Here is a 19,941-nt window from a genome sequence, read left to right on the forward strand (position 1 = left end):
GTTCTGTTGTTTTCCATTTACTGTTGTATTGGCTGATTGTTTGTTTAGAATAAAAAAATATTACAAATAAAAATGACTACGTAAATTAAGGCTAATCTCATGATTTCCAACCAGTCTTTAGAAAGCCCAATGAAACAGTATTGTTTTATATTATAATTTTTTCTTCTCTAGACATTTACACAGATAACCTAGCATCCTTGTGTTTATATTTCCCTACACATTTCCCAAACTACCCCCCCCCCCTTTTTGTCAAAGCTAATATTTCAATGATTTAACATTGCATGTTCACAGATCTCTGATATCGGCTGATGATCAAATGACATGCAAGTAAACATTATTATTTTTTTGATTACTTCTACAGTATCTTAAATGTATTTATATGCATGTTTATGCATTTACCTATATGGCTATACAACTTGGTCAAAAACCTTATTGTGATTATTCAGTCATATACTGCATCTTATCAATTCTCAAGCTTTTATTTTGACAGAACACTGATGAAACGCTGTTTTTTACTATTGCAACATTCATTTGAATCTAAATACAGTGTACACTGCCTTCCCAGATTCACACATTAATGCAGTGCTTAATCAATTCAATTATTAGCTCTTCTCAACTCATAAAGCCCTGACTGATATGATTCACAGTGATTCATGGGATGAGAAATTCATTCCTGTTTATAATGTCGTGATGTCATGATCCATCTTAAAGCTAGTTTGGTTTGATTCAATGCTTTAAGAAATCTTTTTACTATAATACGCGTCTTTGATCTTCTTTATTAATGTTCAGTGCATGAAAGAACATGCAGTCTCAAATGAAAACAGCTTCCCCAGAATACCAATGTATTATTGAAACTAAATCACAATTATAAGTTATTCTGAACAAAACTTTTCTAGTAAGTTTAATACATGGCCGGACACATTTACACGTCAATAACCCGTTCAGTTTTCAGCAGCCTGGCTCATCCAGCCACAGAAAGCAGCGCAGACTATTATTCTCAGGAAGATGCTAATAGTCTAGTTGGCACTTAACTAATGATAAAAGCGAGGAAAGTTGGACAAACTTTGCGCCGCTTCCGGCTGCCAGCCTTTAAAACGAGATTTGAACTTAAAAAGCCTCTGCAGTGCATATACAATAAAAGTGCTGGCATAGGTCTCGTGTTAAAAATGAGACTGCGCTGGAAGCATATCAACACACTGGCACTTTCTCCATGTTAAACTAACAAACATTTATATGTCCTAGCTGATATAAAAGCTCCTTTAGTGTTTGACTGAGCTTCCCACTGTTTGACTAATCCCTCACTGGACGAGTTCAGAAGCTTAATGAATGCACTAATGAAGAACTTACACTAATTAAAAGAAAACAAACTTTAATTAATGCTTCAGATAAGGGGCAAGCAGGGACAAGTGTAAGAGGATCTATTTTACTTAACTCGCACACACAGATAGGATTCACATTCATGCACACATTTTACTTTTAAATAGGGACATAAAATAGACGCCTAAATTGGTTTTATTACAGCTGTAAATTAAACCTACTAATTAAAAACTCTGAATAATTACTATAATTATTTAAATTTGTAATACTTTTATACTACATGAGTGCTTGAATCTGATTGGCTGACGAATGTTCTGCGGCATGCAGTCAGCTTCAAGGATCGGATCTTGATTTCACTTCACTTTGCCAAAATGATTTTGGTTATTTCAAAGATCCTTTACGGCCTAAAACAGCAAGATGACCAAATCCCACAACAACACTGACAAAGCAAATAAAGCAACACATAAAGCAAACTAATTATTTCTTTGTTTTTGCCACAAAATTAATAATTCAACAGCCCATTGTCAATTATTCCTTACATATTTTACATCATTTATGTAACAATTTTCAAACGGATTAAATGTCCTCAATAAGAGGTTTCGCCAGATTTTGTGCACATGTGGTATATTTACTGCATTTTTCCCACACACACACACACACACACACACACACACACACACACACACACACACACACACACACACACACACACACAGGTACTTACTGAGGCACAGGCTTTAACAGAAGATGAGATGGTTTCTCATTGACATGGTAGAGAGGGAATGGCTCAAATCCACCAATAAAATCAACTGAAAACCAAACAAAAGATGAAATTAAAGAATGAAAGAAATGAAACAGGACAACGAGCCATGAAGAGAACAAATGAAACATGAAATGATAATCGCTATGTAAAAACCACTAACAGACATAATGCATGACAGAAATGTGAAAATTAACGCTGGAATATACTGAGACACTTCACATTACACAAATCAGACAATTATTAACAATGAACTGTGTGTGCATATGAAATGTAATATGATATAACTCTTACACACACACATTCATCTAAGTTTGACTAAAATTTAAGTACATTAAGTTTTTTCCTCCCTCTCTCTCTCTCACACACACACACACACACAGATTGAGAGACAGAGGAATAAATAACAGGTTTCTGAATGAGTGATTTTCATTATCAGATGTCTGGCCTCATACAGTGCTAGACTCCACACAGAGAATACAGACACACACACTCTCATTCCTAATTTAAATACAGCAAAAAAAGAGGGAGAGATCACCCCGCGTCCCAATTCAAATAGCACCTATTTAAAATATAAATACAAATAAGTATGTGAGATTAGAATGAGCCCCAAAGCAAAATAGTGTGCCAATGCATCCAAATCGTGTATGATTTCTGCTGGGAGTTTTGAAATATGCATCAAGCCATTGCACTATGAAGCTTGTGAGTTAAAGAGGTTGTTTAATCATAAATTACAATTGTCATCTTGTATTCAACTTTATTCATTCTGATCCCACATGACTGACTTTCTGAACACAAATGGCCATTCTTGTCCATACAAAAAAAAAAATACTATACACTAATATAATGGCTCAGTTATCAAAGGCACTTTGATAAGCATGCATTTTAGTGCATACTTGCATAGTAGGTGAACTGGGATCTGCTGTAAGTGAACATGTGTTTTAGCTGTGAAAGCACAAATCCATAAAACCGCAACAGACGGCAATCTCAAGAGCAATTTCACCTCCATGTTTACGCACATTAAACATACAGCAGGTTGGAAAATAAGCAGGGCTGGTTTGTTTATCACAAACGACAGGCTTTGAGCTCATAATGTGTCATTAGTGTCTGCAGGATCCGTGGAGCTCCAGAGACCGTGAGCGGCTGCTGTGCGAGGAATGCTGGGAAGGCAGAAGTTATTCCTACTAATGTGAGCAACTGGAAAACTTCACACGTACTTCATACTTTAAGACTTGTTTGAAGGGTTGGTTCACCCATAAATGAAATTCTGGCAGCGTGTTCATGTCTTTCCAATCTCATAAGGCATCGGTTAATCTTTGAAACCCAAATTAAGATATAAATAAAACTAAGAAACACTTATTTATTAAAACTAGTTTGTATAAAATGATATGGAACATGAAATCTTATAATTATTTGCTAACGGTTAAATTAAACACAGTGTTTATGTTTTTACTCCAGTCTTCAGTGTCACATGATTCTTCAGAAATCATTCTGATATGATGATTTGCTGCTCAAGAAACATTTATTATCATCAATGTTGAAAACACTTATGCTGCTTAATTTTCTTTGCAAAAGACAGAGCATTGTGTTAGCAGCGCAGGGTTGTGGGTTCGATTCCCAACCTGACTGCACTGTAAGTTGCTTTGGATAAAAGTGTCTGCTAAATGCATTCATGTAATTTAATTTAATATACAGTACAGCATATAGTAGGAGTTTAAACCGTGTTAGCTTGGCATTGCATTACAGGTAGAAAACACATGCATCTCACACAAATGAAACGACTTGAATTCACATAAACAATTCTCTTTGACTCTATACGATATGTGTCTGTGTCTCTCTGATGCCCCTGTCTCTCTCTCTCTATACCCTGCATTATGTCACACACATACATTTGGGAAGCGCACATGCTAACATTCAGCTCTACACTATTTTGACCCACTTTCATAAAAAGCCTGCATAGGAATCTGCTCAGCACTGATAACCAACCAGACACTCGAGGTCCCACACACATACTCTCTCTCCTGTTCCTGCTCTGATGTGAAGCCAGGTTTGCGTTTTCTTTTGGTAAAGGCAGGTCTGAGAGAGGATCCGGGCTTAGATCAGTGCTCAAGAGCCCACGCATCCCTAGAGCTGGCAGTAGGACTGTGATTAGATTAGATTCACACCGCAGCAGAGTGACTGCTGCTTTTAATGAGCCAGCGACAACAGTGGGACTGCGACTACAAACTAATCATGGACGCAAGTCATTTAAAACACAAAGAAAGAGCGAGTGAGATGAGAAGGAAGGGCAAGGGACAAGGCAGAAGAAGAATCCATGGAGAAAAATGAAGCCTGATACATTATTATTCAAATCGCCTGTAGAGAGAGAGGGAGAGAGAGAGAGAGAGAGAGAGAGACAGACAGACAGACAGACAGAGAGTGAGTGAGAAACTTCAGAGGCGAGAAAATTAAATCCTCCACTTCAAATGAGCGTGTAAATGAACCACACACAGCTTTGCATGATAGAAAACAGACTCACTGGGCTGCTTACACACACACACACACACACACACTCATCTCTGTATGTCCAATGGCAATTCAGCATGAGGAAAGGAAAAAGTGTGTTAGCCTGCAAATTTGAACTTAGTCAAGTCAACAATCATCTCCCTTAGATACCTAAAATGCATATTTTAGGAGAAGTACAGCATCTGAGGTGAAGTTGGTGCTTTGAAGGTCTGCAGTTTAAGCCACAGATCTGCAGAAGAACCACACAAGACTCTTTCGAACACTTTCCAGTCATTGCCTTCACACCAAAATAATGCTTGGGAAGCTGTGAAATGGCAATTTGGCAATGTGAAGCGTCTCAACTACTGCTTAAAAAATATTAGCATAACTTGTTGAAACTATAATTATAAAAAAAATAAAAAAATAATATTAATTAACATAATATTATGCTGCACACTTATTGTAATAGAATTAATGTTATTTTTTATACACTAAAAGATTTTCGCTTCTTTTGAATCAAATGATTTATATGAACCAACAATGAACAAATTGACTTCCCAAAACTTCATATGTGACAGATTTAACATTTTAGTACAGCGCAGTCTAGTTTGCTGTATGGGTTGCAAAAACGATTAACAATTAACAATTAATGACAGTATTTTCTTTTTTGGGTGAATTATCCCTTTAATAAACAAGTGCTGAAAATGTAGCTACTGTAAGTTACTTTTCCATATTTTCATTAGCGCGACTACGCTATTCCTGATCAGTTTAAGGGTGCTCTCATTCTAGAGAGCATTTAATTGGACAAAAATTTAAGACCGTGTCTTTATATATCTTCAGTTTAGAAGAGAAACTTTATAATTTCCAAATGCTTCAATGTGTTAAAAGTTTATTTTGCCAACTTTTAGCAGTGCACTAGCATGCAGATGTCCTCAAAACTAACAGGCATGAAAGCCACCAAACGGACGTTTTGATTTCATGCGCTCTTTAAACCTCCTGGGCTATGAAGCAACCTCGGCGCAATAAAACTTTCCTCGGTGTACTTTTAATCACTTTGATGTTGGTAAATTTGTACAGAGCATGCATACAGAGTTCACACATGTGCACGATAAAATACAAAAAGACAAACCGCCTGTTCTTGATGAGTGATGATGCTCAAAGGTCACTGGAAAACAAAAGCAAACAAGAATTGAAAGTGGAGGATAAAAAGTTCACCAACTGTCTGCAGTCTAATCCTTCTTATCCAGGAGACAACATTCCTCCAGGGAATGTTCAGCGGTGGTAAATGAAAGAACGGTATTGACTACTTTTTTGGGAGTGGGGAAAACATTAATAGTCAGCTGAGGGCTGGTGTTGGGCCCTTCCAAACATGGCAGTGCCTTATCTCATCCCCTGGGCTTCACTCTGGTCCTCCCCCACTTCTATTCTGCCGAGAGCCCATAATTGCTGTATATATGCACTGTGAACAATATTTTGAAAACTGATGTGAAGGAACAAAATTCCAAAGAAGCAAGTGCTCCAAAAGAAAAGAGCACACCTATCTCTGCTAACAGTATCTGTACAACACTGGAATGCACTTTCTTCACCTGGCAAACTCTAATCGGGTTGTTTATCAGATTTATCTGGCATACTCCAATATTTGCTGCTACTGGCATCTTCCAAGAGTGTTATACACAGACACAGACATTTCCCACACTAACACACAACCCAGGCTTCACTGGAAAAAAATGTGCCTGGGGTGATATTTCTGAAAAATAATACTAGGTTGCTTCTTGCATGTTTCATGGCATGCATTCATGAGTGAGTGGCGCCAAAAGTGCTTTCTCTCTGATGAATCTGGGCAATTTTATTCTGCTGGTTGTTGTATGCATCACAGCAGTTTTTAAATGAAATGTCCAGTGCCACTAAAATGTTAATCACGTCTCTATCACATTTGGATATAACGTACCAAATAAGAAAGCTTAAACCTAACTGATATTGCAAAAAAAAAAAAATAATAATAATAAAAAAACAGCATGCACTTTAAAGGTGCTGAAGGGGACCTTTGTAAAAATATATTTTTTACATATTTGTTAAACCTGTCATTATGTCCTGACAGTAGAATATGAGACAGATAATCTGTGAAAAAATCAAGCTCCTCTGGCTCCTCCCAGTCGTCCTATTGCCATTTGCAGAAAATCCATCGCTCCTGGTAAGAAACAACCAATCAGAGCTGCGGTCCGTAACTTTGTTTGTGTTCAAAATGTAGAAAAATGTATATAATAAGCGAGTACACCATGAATCCATTTTCCTAACCGTGTTTTTAGCTTGTCCTGAATCACTAGGGTGCACCTATAATAAGTGTTTATATTCGGACTATTTTAGATTGCTTCGGGGGTACCGCGGCGGAGTAACCCAGTACCTTTGTGATTCTTCATAGACATAAACAGAGAGAAGTAGTTCCGGCTACGATGTTCTTCCGCAAGACGCAAGCAGTTCTGTTTATTAACCGCTAGAGCGTCAAAAGTTACCGACTGCAGCTTTAATATAAAAACACGTGCTGTTGCAAACATGCCATTTTAGTTTGCTTCTTCAAGTCTTTCAGCTTTTTTATTATATTTTTATTCTTTTTTTATTTGATTATATCTGGTGTTTCACAGGACCCCCAAATCTCAAAGGCAACGCTGTACCAGGTGCACTACAGAGCAAGTTTACTATATGGAGCTGGTTAAACAATGCAAATATACAAATATATTTGGTGCCAATCATGCACTATGGTAAAAGTGTTTTGAAGACATAGCATAGTACAAATCTTGAAAAGTGAAGCCAGAATATTTTGATTGTCCAAGGTGACTGGATGCAGTATAGGTCATAAACCCGTAATCTATTACTAGTGTTCATTTCATATTAAAGCAATAATAAATTAGATGTATAGGTGTGTTTTTGAAGTTTTAACAAAATGCAAGTTAAATGTGTATTTGTAGCAAAAAAGTGCTTGCAATACGAAATCCACTTAAACTTTTAGACACACTTACAAAAACACAATTTTACAAACTGAGTTGGGTAATACAGCGTTTCTCACAAAGTATGAGAGAAGTGTGCTCCTCCGCACATGGATCAAAAAATGTGTTTTACATCCATATTTCAGATTCTTCAACACTGATCATTTTAGAAAGTTTAGAAACATTCTCACAAAGCAAAGCTAGAAGGACACAGAGCCATCCTCTCCTGAATGTTTATGTAAGACTACAATCAGACAGACATTTCTTTAATAAAACTGATAGTGTCTGTTTTGGACACATAAACAGGGGAAGGGGAATGTGTTGTTTGGACAGACTTTTATTTTTCTCTTATCTCACACACGCAAACACACACACACATTTTGACCTGAGCAGATAGACATCAGCCCTCCACACCAGCAGAACTACTGCCAACCAGACGGACAGACACGATAGGAGATCAGAGAAGATACTCACAGCTGTCCTCCTCCTCGGTGATGACACTGATGACGTAGCAGGCGTAGACGAAACCCAGCAGCTGAGGAGACAAACACAAACCCGTCAGTGTATCCACAGAGACAGACACACCTTTGCACATTTCCCTTTCGACACCTTACGTCAGTACATCATTATTCTGTAGCTAGATTTTTTTGTATTCCTGTGATTGCCTGGACAAAAATACCCTGTGATTCTAGGTGTGATGTGGGTGGTCGCCAGGGTGCTGTTATGTGTTTCGGGTAATTACGAGAGCGTTGCCTACTGGCCCAAGTTCAGAGACCCAACCCCTACGAAGGAGATTATGTTTCCACAAGTTTATTATATATTGTCCAACAAGTTAAGAATTGCTTGTGGTGTTATTTTCAATAAAAACATCCACTAAATGAATAAATGCATATGCAAATGAAAATGATTTGATGCATCATTCATGTGTGGGATTAGTTACTCACCGAAGTTTAATACTCAGCATTAGGGGTTTGTTGAAATCCCTAACCATAAGTGTGTGCAGCAGGAATAGCAGGCACATCTAATAAACCATTCATTATGAGAAACACATGGCCAATAATGCATTACTCAAAGAGATGTTAGAGAGAGTTTGACAAAGTCCTGTGCCAAGTGAACACGGGATGGGTGTGTGTGTGTGAATGACGGGCATATTGATGTGCATGGCAGTGCCACAGAGGCAGATGGCACAGCACTGTATGAAAACACACACAGGGCAAACTCAAGTCCCAGAGAGTGGCACTATTCCAAACCAATTAATCTGTTATTGGGCAGACTGCCCACGTGCACCTACCCTGAAAAGAAAAAAAAAATGCTGTGTGTCTGCATATGAACTAGAGAAAGAGAGAAAGAGATATATATCTATATGAGAGAAAGAGAGAGAGACAGAGAGAGAGAGAGAGAGAAATGGATACTGAAAAAAATGCAATGCCTAAATGACAGTCTATGAGGCCTGTGAGAGGCTGTGATCAAACTAAACGCCACATTGCAGGTGTAACACACAATTGCATTGCAGTTCAGACCTCCAATCAGCATCTATTAGACTGAAGGAGTTGTGAAATACCAACTGCATCAGACGAAATGTCATCAACCAGACTAGTATGTTATATTCATCTTGAATCTGTTGCTCCAGGTTGCCATGTGTAGGCTAAAGGCTGTGGAAGTCATTTTTTAGCCAGTAATAAAACAGTTATATTTTTAAATTTTAAATAAGTGTTTTCTATTTGAATATGTTTTTAAATGTAATTTATTCCTGTGATCAAAGATGTATTTTCAGCATCATTACTCCAGTCTTCAGTGTCACATGATCTTCAGAAATCATTCTGATATGCTGCCCAAGAAACATTTCTGATTATTATTACTGTCGTTAAAAACAGGTTTGCTACTTATTATTTTTTTGTGGAAACTATGATAAAAAAAAAAATCAGGATTCTTTGATTGATATAAAGTTTAAAAGAACAGCATTTATTTGAAATACAAAAAGTTTTGTAACATTAAATATAATTTTGATAAACAATTTAATACATCCTTGCTCAATAAAACTAATTTCTTTAAAAAAAACATGAATTTTATAAATATGCATTGCTCAGGGCTCTGATCATTTTCTATTGTGATAATAACTGGCTTACTGTACATTTTCCCTTGTTCCATACAGACTACATCACACAGCAGAACAGGCTATTTATTATCCCGCTCTAAATATTAAATCCTTTGTTGAAGAGCGCTCTTACTCTGCGATCATGAGACAGACGTAACCTAAATGTATTAAATTCAAAATGAATTCTTGCTCAGGGCATCTCAGACGAAGAGATCTGACCACTCGCAGCTCAGATCCAGTGCAACACTTGATATCACGCTAATTATGCTCATTAAAAAACATAAGCTATTCAAAAGTCAAAGTCTTAAAGCAGGGACCCTCTGTTTCAGGCCTTCCTCTTCTGAGTTTCTTTCACCCCTCTGGTGAAGCGGTACAAAGTGATGCAGATTTAACCTGTTCTCTCTCCTCCTGAGAGGTTGAGTGAACGGTATTCGGGCTGTGTTTCATGGACGGATCAGTCAGGTCAAAGGGTAAAGCTGCTGTAGAGAGACAAGGTTTCTGGGTCAGTGGCCTCCATCTCCCTCAGGGTGTTTCTCATGCCAGCTAATTCAGATTTCAATCTCTCAGTCTAGCCTCTGTAATGCCTTTAATATGAATAGAAGTATCTCAAAATTGTTTTCCGTAATCATTGAGGAATCTGCCTTAAGAAATAATTCTTAAGACTCATTAAAACGGTAATATAAAAGAAAATCAACTTGGTAAAATATTTGTGGCTAATTTTGTTTTGCCTGGAAATTCAGCCAATATCAAAATTCTTTAAAATATTGCCAAACTTAAGGGAAAAAAAAGTGTTATTTTTATATACTACTTTTCTCAGGATGATAACCATATATATATATATATGACCACAATATAAATTTGGAAATTGACTATTAATTGTCTGTAATTAAAAACAGTTGTTTGTGATGAATCTTAGCTGTGTGTACGGCATTGGATGTGAATTATGACCAATTCTCTGCTTCAGAAAGAGTGAGAGACGTTGTGTGGGTATGACTGACAGATCAAACGCGGCTCTGTGCGCACGACCTGCTTCTGTCATCCCAACGTCTGTCTGATCTGGGCTCTGGTACTACACACCGAAATCATGCTCGAGTTTGAGTTCCCCTGGAAATAAAGAAGAAATCACATCACAGGCCTGAATTTCAGTTTCACAGATAACAGAGAGAGAGAGAGAGAGAGAGAGAGAGAGAGAGCGCTTGCATGAATTCTATGCCATATAGAAACAAAACTATCATAATGAAGCTTCGAAGTCTGAATACATATTATTTAACATTATTACAATAAAAAATCACTGTTTTTCATTTTAAGATACTTTAAAATATAATTTATTCCTGTGATGCGAAACTAAAATTTTTGCATCATTGCTCCAATCTTCAGTGTCACATGATCCTTCAGAAATCAGTTGAATATGTTGATTTATTATCAGTGTTAGAAAGAGATGAGTTATTTAAAAAAAAATGTGAACGTATTATATTTTTTCAGGACTCTTTGATGAATTAAAAAGTTAAAAGTTAAATTTTTTTTTTCAAAATATAAGTCTTTTGTAACAATATCATCTACTGTTCCAATGTTTGGGGTCAGGATTTACTTATTTTTTTATTTTTGAAAGAAGACAATTCAAGAAGTTCAATTGATAAAAAAGTGATGGCAAAGACTTAAATTGTTGCAAAAAATTATTAAGTTCAGCTAATTGCATTTAATTTCAATTTACACTATAATATATACATATATTATAATTGTTTTTTTTTTTATGTCAAAAAAATATTCCCTTCCCTTCACACTTTAGTATAGAATGTAGCTATATTATCTCCATAATAAGTATTCCTTTAGAAGTAAAGTTTAGTAGTACTTTACAAGTGAGCCCCAGCTGGAGCATCAGTCCAAAAACTCAACTCCCATTTCTTATCTGCTCTCAAGTAGTGTTATCTACCTCTGTGTCAGCTGGCTGAAGCAGAGGGAGAGCAAAAAATAATAATAAGAGAGACTGCGGTAATACAGACCCAAAACTGTCAATACATGTCTGAAAGATGGACACAAATCACAAAAACCTAATGTTTTGACCCAGAACATGAACATGATGTCTGACAGGGTAATTATGTACCAAAGTCACCCTGCAGTGACAGAAATGAGTCCAGCGCACACACACACACACACACACACACACACACACACACACTTCTGAAGTCTCTCTCTCTCTCCTTCACAGCCGTATCACATCTGAATCAGAGCACTCTCAACAACACTTCACAAAAGTGCTCTCGCTGCAACACACACGTACAGCACTTCACACCCACCAGATCTCAGATTAAATACCAGGCAAATATATCCCACCTGTCATGGCTGCCGAGCGGCTAAACAAACCGCTCTCAGATGTTTGCAGCTGGCCACGTCTAATCAGAAATCCACTTACATTTGTGTGTACATGAGAAGTGATTAAACCGCCGCAGGGAGCGAAGGGAGACACTTTGAAGTGAAACTTTTCTTAATCATGGTCTCAGACGTGAACTCAGCAACAGTCGGATCGGCGGAAAACAAGCTGAATTTGTGATAACGCTGCAGAGTTTGAACGTGACCCTTTTTTTAAAGTGTGTTTGGGTGCTGAAGGAAAATGAGCAGGATTTCACCCAGGAATCATACATTTCATATCATACACTGCTTGTTGCTTAATATGTAAAACGTTTAAAAATGTGCCATTTTGAAGCTCTATCTCATGCCAATACCTAGAGAATAATTTATTAATATTTATTATTATTTTTATTAATAGTAGAAAAAGCAGTAATTAGTAATAGTATAGTGATTCAATTTCATAAATGTCAATTGAAAGAAATAGTAAAAAAAACTTTGTTTTGGACAGTTTTCTTTTGAAATGATGCCGCGTCAGTTTTACTTTGTGGCCTCAATGCAATACTAAACTTTGCAACAACATCAAAAAACTTTTTGAATCTCTAGTAGATATTCTCTCCCTGGGGAAGAGAGCATGATGGGAAAGGAAGTGATGAATTCCCATACCTTCCTGACTAGATATTCTTCTCTGTCTGAAGCTGAAACTGCCTTATCTTAACTTCAGTGCTTTACTGAACAGAGAAGCAACTGAGATATGAGAGGAAGAGGTGTCAGATGAGAAAAAAAAGAGGGAAAACAGCAAGAGACAAAGATGGAAGAGGAATGAACTCATCCACCCACCTATGCTGATAAAACAGAAAACTGAGTGAAAACTGAGACGCATACTAGATATGACACCACTATTGTTTTTCTTTAAAAGAATGGTGAGTTAAAGAATGTGCTTAACCTTCAAAATATACTGACTGTCAAACTAAATATTATACAAATTTATTTTCATTTGATTCATATTTGCAATCCCATTACTAACTTTGGAACATTCATTTGTAAAAAACATTAATTCAAATTAAATAGACAACATGTATAATATAATATAATATAATATAATATAATATAATATAATATAATATAATATAATATAATATAATATAATATAATATAATATAATATAATATAATATAATATAATATAATATAATATAATATAATATAATCATGCCAAACTAGTCTGTAAATAAATAACTGCATTTGTGCACAGATATTTAAAGAAAGGTAATCATGGCAGACCAAAGTGGTCAAATAAATAAATCCGTCATTGAGAGTTAAAAGTGTAATCCCAGAAAGAAGGATGCTGAAGAATGAAAAACAGAAGAATAGGTCGCATCTGAAGGGCGATGTTTATGAGTTCTCCGCACAGGTAGCTCCCTCATGAGTTACACTAATGAGGAAAGCAGATGGTGCTCACACACACACACACACACACACACACACACACACCTCTCAGTTGTCACAGAGGGAGGGATTTACATGTAGCTCTGCTAATGACTCTTTCAGTTGTTCACTTGTCATCTCAGGTGTGTGTCCTGCTCTACTCTCTGACTGTCCTCCTGTGATCAAATTCTCAGAAGCATGAGAAGAAGTCTTTTTGATAGTGACCTAGTTTAAAGTCTGAAGTTACACACACACACACACACACACACACACACACACACGTCTCAGAAATGTTTATAGAGCATCTGGCACGACTCACTTGCTCTATCATTTGCTCTCTCAATCCTGAGCAACAAAACAATTTGTCTCAGGTGACAAACCTCTCTCCCAATGTTGCCCACTTCACCAGTCATATTACTCCCAAATATATTAATTTGTTTAGTTGGTTAGTTAGTGTGAATATCAGTGCTGTCAAACAATTTATTATTAATCGCATCCAAAATGAAAGTTTTTGTTTGCATAATATATGTGTGTGTACTGTGTATATAAATACACATACATACAGTATATATATATTTTTTTCAATATTTACATGTGTATATTTATATTCATTTAATTGATATAATAGATAAATATATTTAATATATGAAAAAAAAATCTGAAATGTAAACATGCATGTGTGTGTATTTATATATACATAATAAATAAACAGTACACACAAATATATTATGCGAACAAAGACTTATTTTGGAAGCAAATGTATTTTTATTTTTATTTTTCAGTGAGTCAAGACATAGTCAAGAAGTCTGAATTCATAATACTACTAATTATAATAATTATATACTTAACTTAAAATGATTTAGAGCAATTAAGATACAGTATCACATTTGAGATGCAAGATTCTATTACAGTATTTTTTCTTCAATACAGTAATATTTCTTCTGCAATGATAATGCAAAAAAATTATTTAATTTAATTTCTTCCGCCAAAATCTTTTTTCTCTCTTAATGAATGAATTCATTCATTCATTCAAACCTGGTTGAGAGATTCACATGGCCCTTTAGCCATCTTCTCATTTGTCTGAGCATTGTAGTACTTCATTTTCAAACTGTGGTGACAAGACCACAAGCGGAGTACTTTGGGCGCTGGAGATAAAGATCTGTTTCCCTCTCACTAATCTCTGCATTCCCATTGAAGAAGCCTGTAGAAACTTGACAGGAGTCTGTGCTCCTGCAGACCACTTTGTTCAACTCTCAGCGTGAAGTTATCAGTTCATTGTTTGAGCACAAGCAGATAATCATCATCACTCTGAATCAGCTTCCAGCTCTCCTAACCTACACTGAACCAGTTTTTAGTTTGAAATACAAACCTTTTGTAAAAATATATATGTCTTTACTGTCACTTTTGATCAATTTAATGTATCCTTGCTGAATTAAACTATGAATTTATTAAAACAGCTCATGCTTGTAGCACGGCTGACACAGAAGAGTGCAGGCAGTTCGAGTGATGTAGAGACACAGAGGAGATCGTTGACAAAGGAATTGTTGAATAAAGGTGTTATTTTTGTTTTATTTGCATACAAAAAGTATTCTCGTCGCTTCATAACGTTATAGTTGAACCACTGATGGCAGACGGACTATTCTGACGATGTCTTTCATACTTTTCTGGACCTTGACACTGTTATTTACTTGGCAGTCTATGGGACAGTCACAAGCCTCTTGGTTTTCATCCAAAATATCTTAAATTGTGCTCCGAAGACAAACAAAGCTTTTACAGGTTTGGAACAACATGGGGGTAAGTGATATATATATATATATATATATATATATATATATATATATATATATATATATATATGTGTGTGTGTGTGTGTGTGTGTGTGTGTGTGTGTGTGTGTGTGTGTATTTACGTAAATACTAACTTTTATTGAATTGAATAATCGATTAAATGATTTGACTTTAATCAATTATTCAATTTAGCCCTATTATATTATATTATATTATATTATATTATATTATATTATATTATATTATATTATATTATATTATATTATATATTGTACTGGTGTTTGCAGATGCCACTTGGTTTCATATTTTGGCGTTTTCTCTATCTAATGCAATAAGATTCAGAAATTATAAGTGTGGCTTAAGTCCAAATACTTTTGAAGGCCACTGTCCACAGCGCATTTAAATCAGTAAAACAAATCCCTTTTTAGAAAATGAGCTCAGAGTCTTTGTGCTTGCTGCCTGCTGATTATAATCCACTGAGTTTACCCAACTAACCCTGGAGCCGCGCCAGACCTCAACTCAAGAGGCCACTTCAGCACAACAGCAGGGCTTCAGGACTCAGACACATGCACACAGTGTGCAGGCTACACTTTAGTCTGCTGTGGCTTTAAAGGACTGGTTAATCATGTACAGAGACAGCCAATGATTTCCTACAGTAATGAAAAAGCACCATTAGGATGAATGCATGTCTGGAAAAAAATGTGCATTATGGGACGCTTTTAGTTATGCCATGTAGCAAACATACACATATAGTAAGTCTACATATAGTGTGTGGAGACCATAAATTAGAGTAAAAACAGGGTATTTGGACTGTTGAAGGAACATGCTTTAGCTTTTCTGCATGACATGGCGTATTTGTTTGTGTGTGTATGTGCATGTGTTTGGAGTGACTTACAGAGATAAGGATTTGGAAGCTGCTGTGCAGGACTTCAATGTACTGGTACTCCAGCAGGCAGCCCATGATGGATATATAGGACTGAGTGTCTGCACTGCGGTCTCCGCTGGCGGGGATCTCTCTTCGGACACAGCCTGGCCCGTGCTCGCTCCACCAGGAGTGGTGTGCCGAGATGTTAAATGTCAAGAGGTCGCTGTCCTAAAACGACAGAGAGGAGGAGCTGTCATCAGCCTCAGCCGCATGTCAATATAAAGGATGAGGGAGCGAGTGACAGAGAGGCTGCACGCTGTAAAGCATGCATGCATAATTTAACACGGAGCTGACAAAGAATCTGTTCCATAGACATGAGAGAGGGAGGAAAGACACGTATAAATACAAAAGATGGAGAAAGCATACTATCGCTTTCAATATGCGTTCATTGTATATTTGTTGTGGTCATATTTATGACTGATTTTACACATGAAAACTAATAAATTAGGTAAAATTGTAGTGTGTTATGCGTTAGTTAACCACACAAGCAATTGTTTTCTGTGGTTACATATTGTATACATACACTATCTCCATTACGTGGTTAAATCTCTCACATTATAATATCTCACATCAATTACTAGCATTTAGGGCCATGCAGTTTATGACAGTGTATTTTGGCAATGTGAAATTAACCAACACTGTGAATTTTGTGAGGATTTATTAGGATAAACATAAAACCGTTACCATGCCAGTAGGTCACATTTATGTGCATTTATTATTATATGCATTTTTACCGGTCTAGATAAATAAAAGAAGTTATAAATCAGATAAATAATAGAAATATTTTTTTTTCACAATTTCTTCTCAAAAATTATTGTTTTCTATTGTAATATATTTTGAAATGATGTTTGCAACTGTGCTGCACAAGAAAAACATGTATATAAATATCTACATATTTTTATCTACATATCTACAGCACATGGACAAAAAAAAAAAAAACAAAAAAAAAAAAACCTTAAACAAGCACTTTAAAGGCATTTCAGGGCAATGACATAAATCTCAGGAAATATATCAAACATCATAAAAGTGTTGACAATATTACAAGCTATATGGCTCAGCCCTATTATCAGTTTGTGCAACAGCTTGTTCAGCAATACTATCTTACAACATTTCTTTCCATTTAAAAAAAAAAAAAAAAATTGACTCCCAATTCCCATATTACTGCAAATAAAGAAAATAATTCTGTTTGCCTCTGTTCACAGTTGTCAAGGTGTCTGTCTGTGTCATGGAGTCCTTATTTTCCGTCGCCTGGTTTCCTCGTGTTCCTTTGAGTTTCCTGTTTCCTGTTTCCTGTTTGTTTGTTTCTAGACTGATTTTTGGTTATGACCCCCTGCTTGTTTTGATTCAGATTTTTGGATTAACCAATAAACACACACTGCTCTTGGATCTCTCGTCTCCTGTGTCCCGATCATTACAGAAGGACTCCATCCGATCAGATCCAGCGGTCTGGGATTTTGTCTCCGTTCCCCAGCCAGCATGAAGAAGCGGAGGAGAAGATTCATTAAATTAACCACCCTCCGTCAAAGGGGGAATGAGGTGGGTGGTGTGGCACCAGAGTTCTGGACCTTGTCGGTGGGGTTGGGTTATAATGATGAGGCCTTGAAAGACTTTTTTAACGTCTGTTTAGACAACCCCGTGCAGGAGAGGGAAAAGAATGAGCTGGAGCCTTGGATTTTTTTCTCACTGGGATTGCCGACCCTAGACCGGTGTCTACAGACAGGCGGACCACCAGCCCAGCGCCAAGGCACAAGTTGGCTGCCGGCACAGCACCATGGCACAAGATGACAGCCACAGGTGACCCTCCAGAGTCGGGTCAGGTTCCTGTTGACCCTCCAAACTCGGATCAGGTTCCCGTTGACCCTCCAGAGTCGGGTCAAGTCACCATTAACACTCATGAGTTAAGCACTACCACAGTTAGACCTCAGGAGTCAAGTCACCAGTGTTCTTCGTGGGCAAAGGCAAGTCACCATTGATTTTCATGAGCAAAGTCAGGTCACCAATGATCTTCATGAGCAAAGTCAAGTCATCGTTGATCTTCATGAATCCAGTCAAAACACCACGGATCTACCAGAGCCTCTCCAAGTCTCAGCCGAACTTTCTGAGCACTCGACTTATCCTGTAGGGGCCACGGAGAAGCCACCCTTAACCTGTTCATGTTCTCTGTTTCAGAGAACTGTCTAACCAGACTTGCTCTCCTGTGTCATCGATCCCACTGTGGTGGTCTTCTGTGCTGCGCTGGTGGGCTTCAGTCTCCACCCCATGGCTGTGGTGGTCTTCTGTGCTGCCCTGGTGGGCTTCTGTCTCGAACGCATGGCTCCAGTTCCACCTGATCCACACGGGATACTTGCACTGTCGGCTCGGCCCTGGGCCCCAAACTTTTTGTTCCTTCCTGGTCTCCTTGTTTTTGTTTTTTGCACTTCCTGTCTCTGTTTCCCTCTATTACCTGGCCCTCCGTCCCTCCCCCGGTCCTCCGCCGGTCCACCTCCCTCCTGGTTTCTCTGTCCTTGGTTTGTTCTTGTGTTCGGGTGGAGCATCTGGTAGCTGCTCTGTAGAGGAGGGGGTAATGTCACGGTGTCTGGTCTGTGTTTCCCTGGGTGTCCACTAGTGGTCACACTTCCCCATAGGCACCTCACCGCAGGCACTACAATTCCCACAAAGCCTTGTCCCTTCATCACGGTAATTGCACACCTGTTAATTGCACTCAGGTGTCTTCACTTTTATCGTCATTATCCTGTCCTGTCTTTTTAAACCGGTGTGTTTTCTGTCTGTGTCATGGAGTCCTTATTTTCCGTCACCTGATTTCCTCGTGTTCCTTCGAGTTTCTTGTTTCCTGTTTGCTTGTTTCTGGACCGATTTTTGGTTATGACCCCCTGCTTGTTTTGATTCAGATTTTTGGATTAACTAATAAACACGCACTGCTCTTGGATCTCTCGTCTCCTGTGTCCCGATCGTTACAACAGTCCTTAACCTGAACGCTGAACGTGTGAAAGTGCTGTGAAACACAAGTGTCGCCTCAGAGTTATGTGTCTGTGTTGCAATTGTTCCTCAAACGCTCAAGGATACGTGTACATCAGATGTAATTGATTCTGTCAATCCACACAGTTCTCAGGCTGTGTGAGATGAATGACACTTGTCAAAATGAAAACGTATGGACTTTTCTATGCTTATTAGAGAGGAACCCGTCCTTGACCTCTTTCTGGCTAATGGAGACACAGAGGCATTTGTCCCCTTTATCATCTGCAGGCATTATCATTATACGCATCACTATATGTCACTGAGAAGAGTGTGTGTTTGCATGTTCAGAGAGGGGGTCGATACAGACCGTCCTGTCCCGTATTTAATCACAGCCACAGTGTGAGACTGACAGCCACAGCCTGCGGCCACGCATGAGAGGACAACCCCACCAAAACACCTCAATCACGCAGACAGAGAGATAGAAAGAGAGCATGTTTCATAAAGTGCCAAACCACTTAATATGCCTTTCCTCTTCAGTGAAACTACATGTCTCATGTTCAGGGAGTTAATATGGTTCTCCATTATCTGAATGTGATAGATTAATTCCGCATTCATGTTGTGTCAGAATTATCGTAATTAAGAGATGACAACTCTGAGCGCTTTGAGTCTTATTAGTTTCCATGGCTGTGCTCACAGCCATCATAGATTCATGTGCGGTTTTGTTGTTGATGACAGCAAAATACTTTAAGACAAGAAGATTAAAGATCAAAGAATCAGCACGGTAGAAAAGTTTACAATTAATATTCTTATTAAAATAGTCGCTTTTTTCCCCTGGATCATCAGGCGGACATGATTAACACCGCAAGG

The 19,941-nt window shown here is 37.6% G+C and overlaps 1 protein-coding gene across 2 annotated transcripts in view; it reads right to left on the minus strand.

Annotated features, from left to right (window-relative positions):
* nkain4 (sodium/potassium transporting ATPase interacting 4) overlaps positions 1 to 19,941 on the minus strand; it is a 59,935-nt gene that overhangs the window by 3,280 nt on the left and 36,714 nt on the right. Inside the window, exons 4-6 of one of the 2 annotated variants that reach the window (XM_026199368.1) lie at positions 16,090 to 16,287; positions 8,017 to 8,077; positions 2,042 to 2,126 (exon numbers count right to left, since the gene is read on the minus strand). In XM_026199368.1, the coding sequence (XP_026055153.1) occupies positions 2,042 to 2,126; positions 8,017 to 8,077; positions 16,090 to 16,287 (344 nt within the window). The remainder of the gene's footprint in view (positions 1 to 2,041; positions 2,127 to 8,016; positions 8,078 to 16,089; positions 16,288 to 19,941) is intronic. The other variant, XM_026199369.1, reaches the window with a different exon arrangement.

Source organism: Carassius auratus, chromosome 23 (assembly GCF_003368295.1).
Source record: "Carassius auratus strain Wakin chromosome 23, ASM336829v1, whole genome shotgun sequence".
NCBI classification, from domain to species: domain Eukaryota; kingdom Metazoa; phylum Chordata; class Actinopteri; order Cypriniformes; family Cyprinidae; genus Carassius; species Carassius auratus.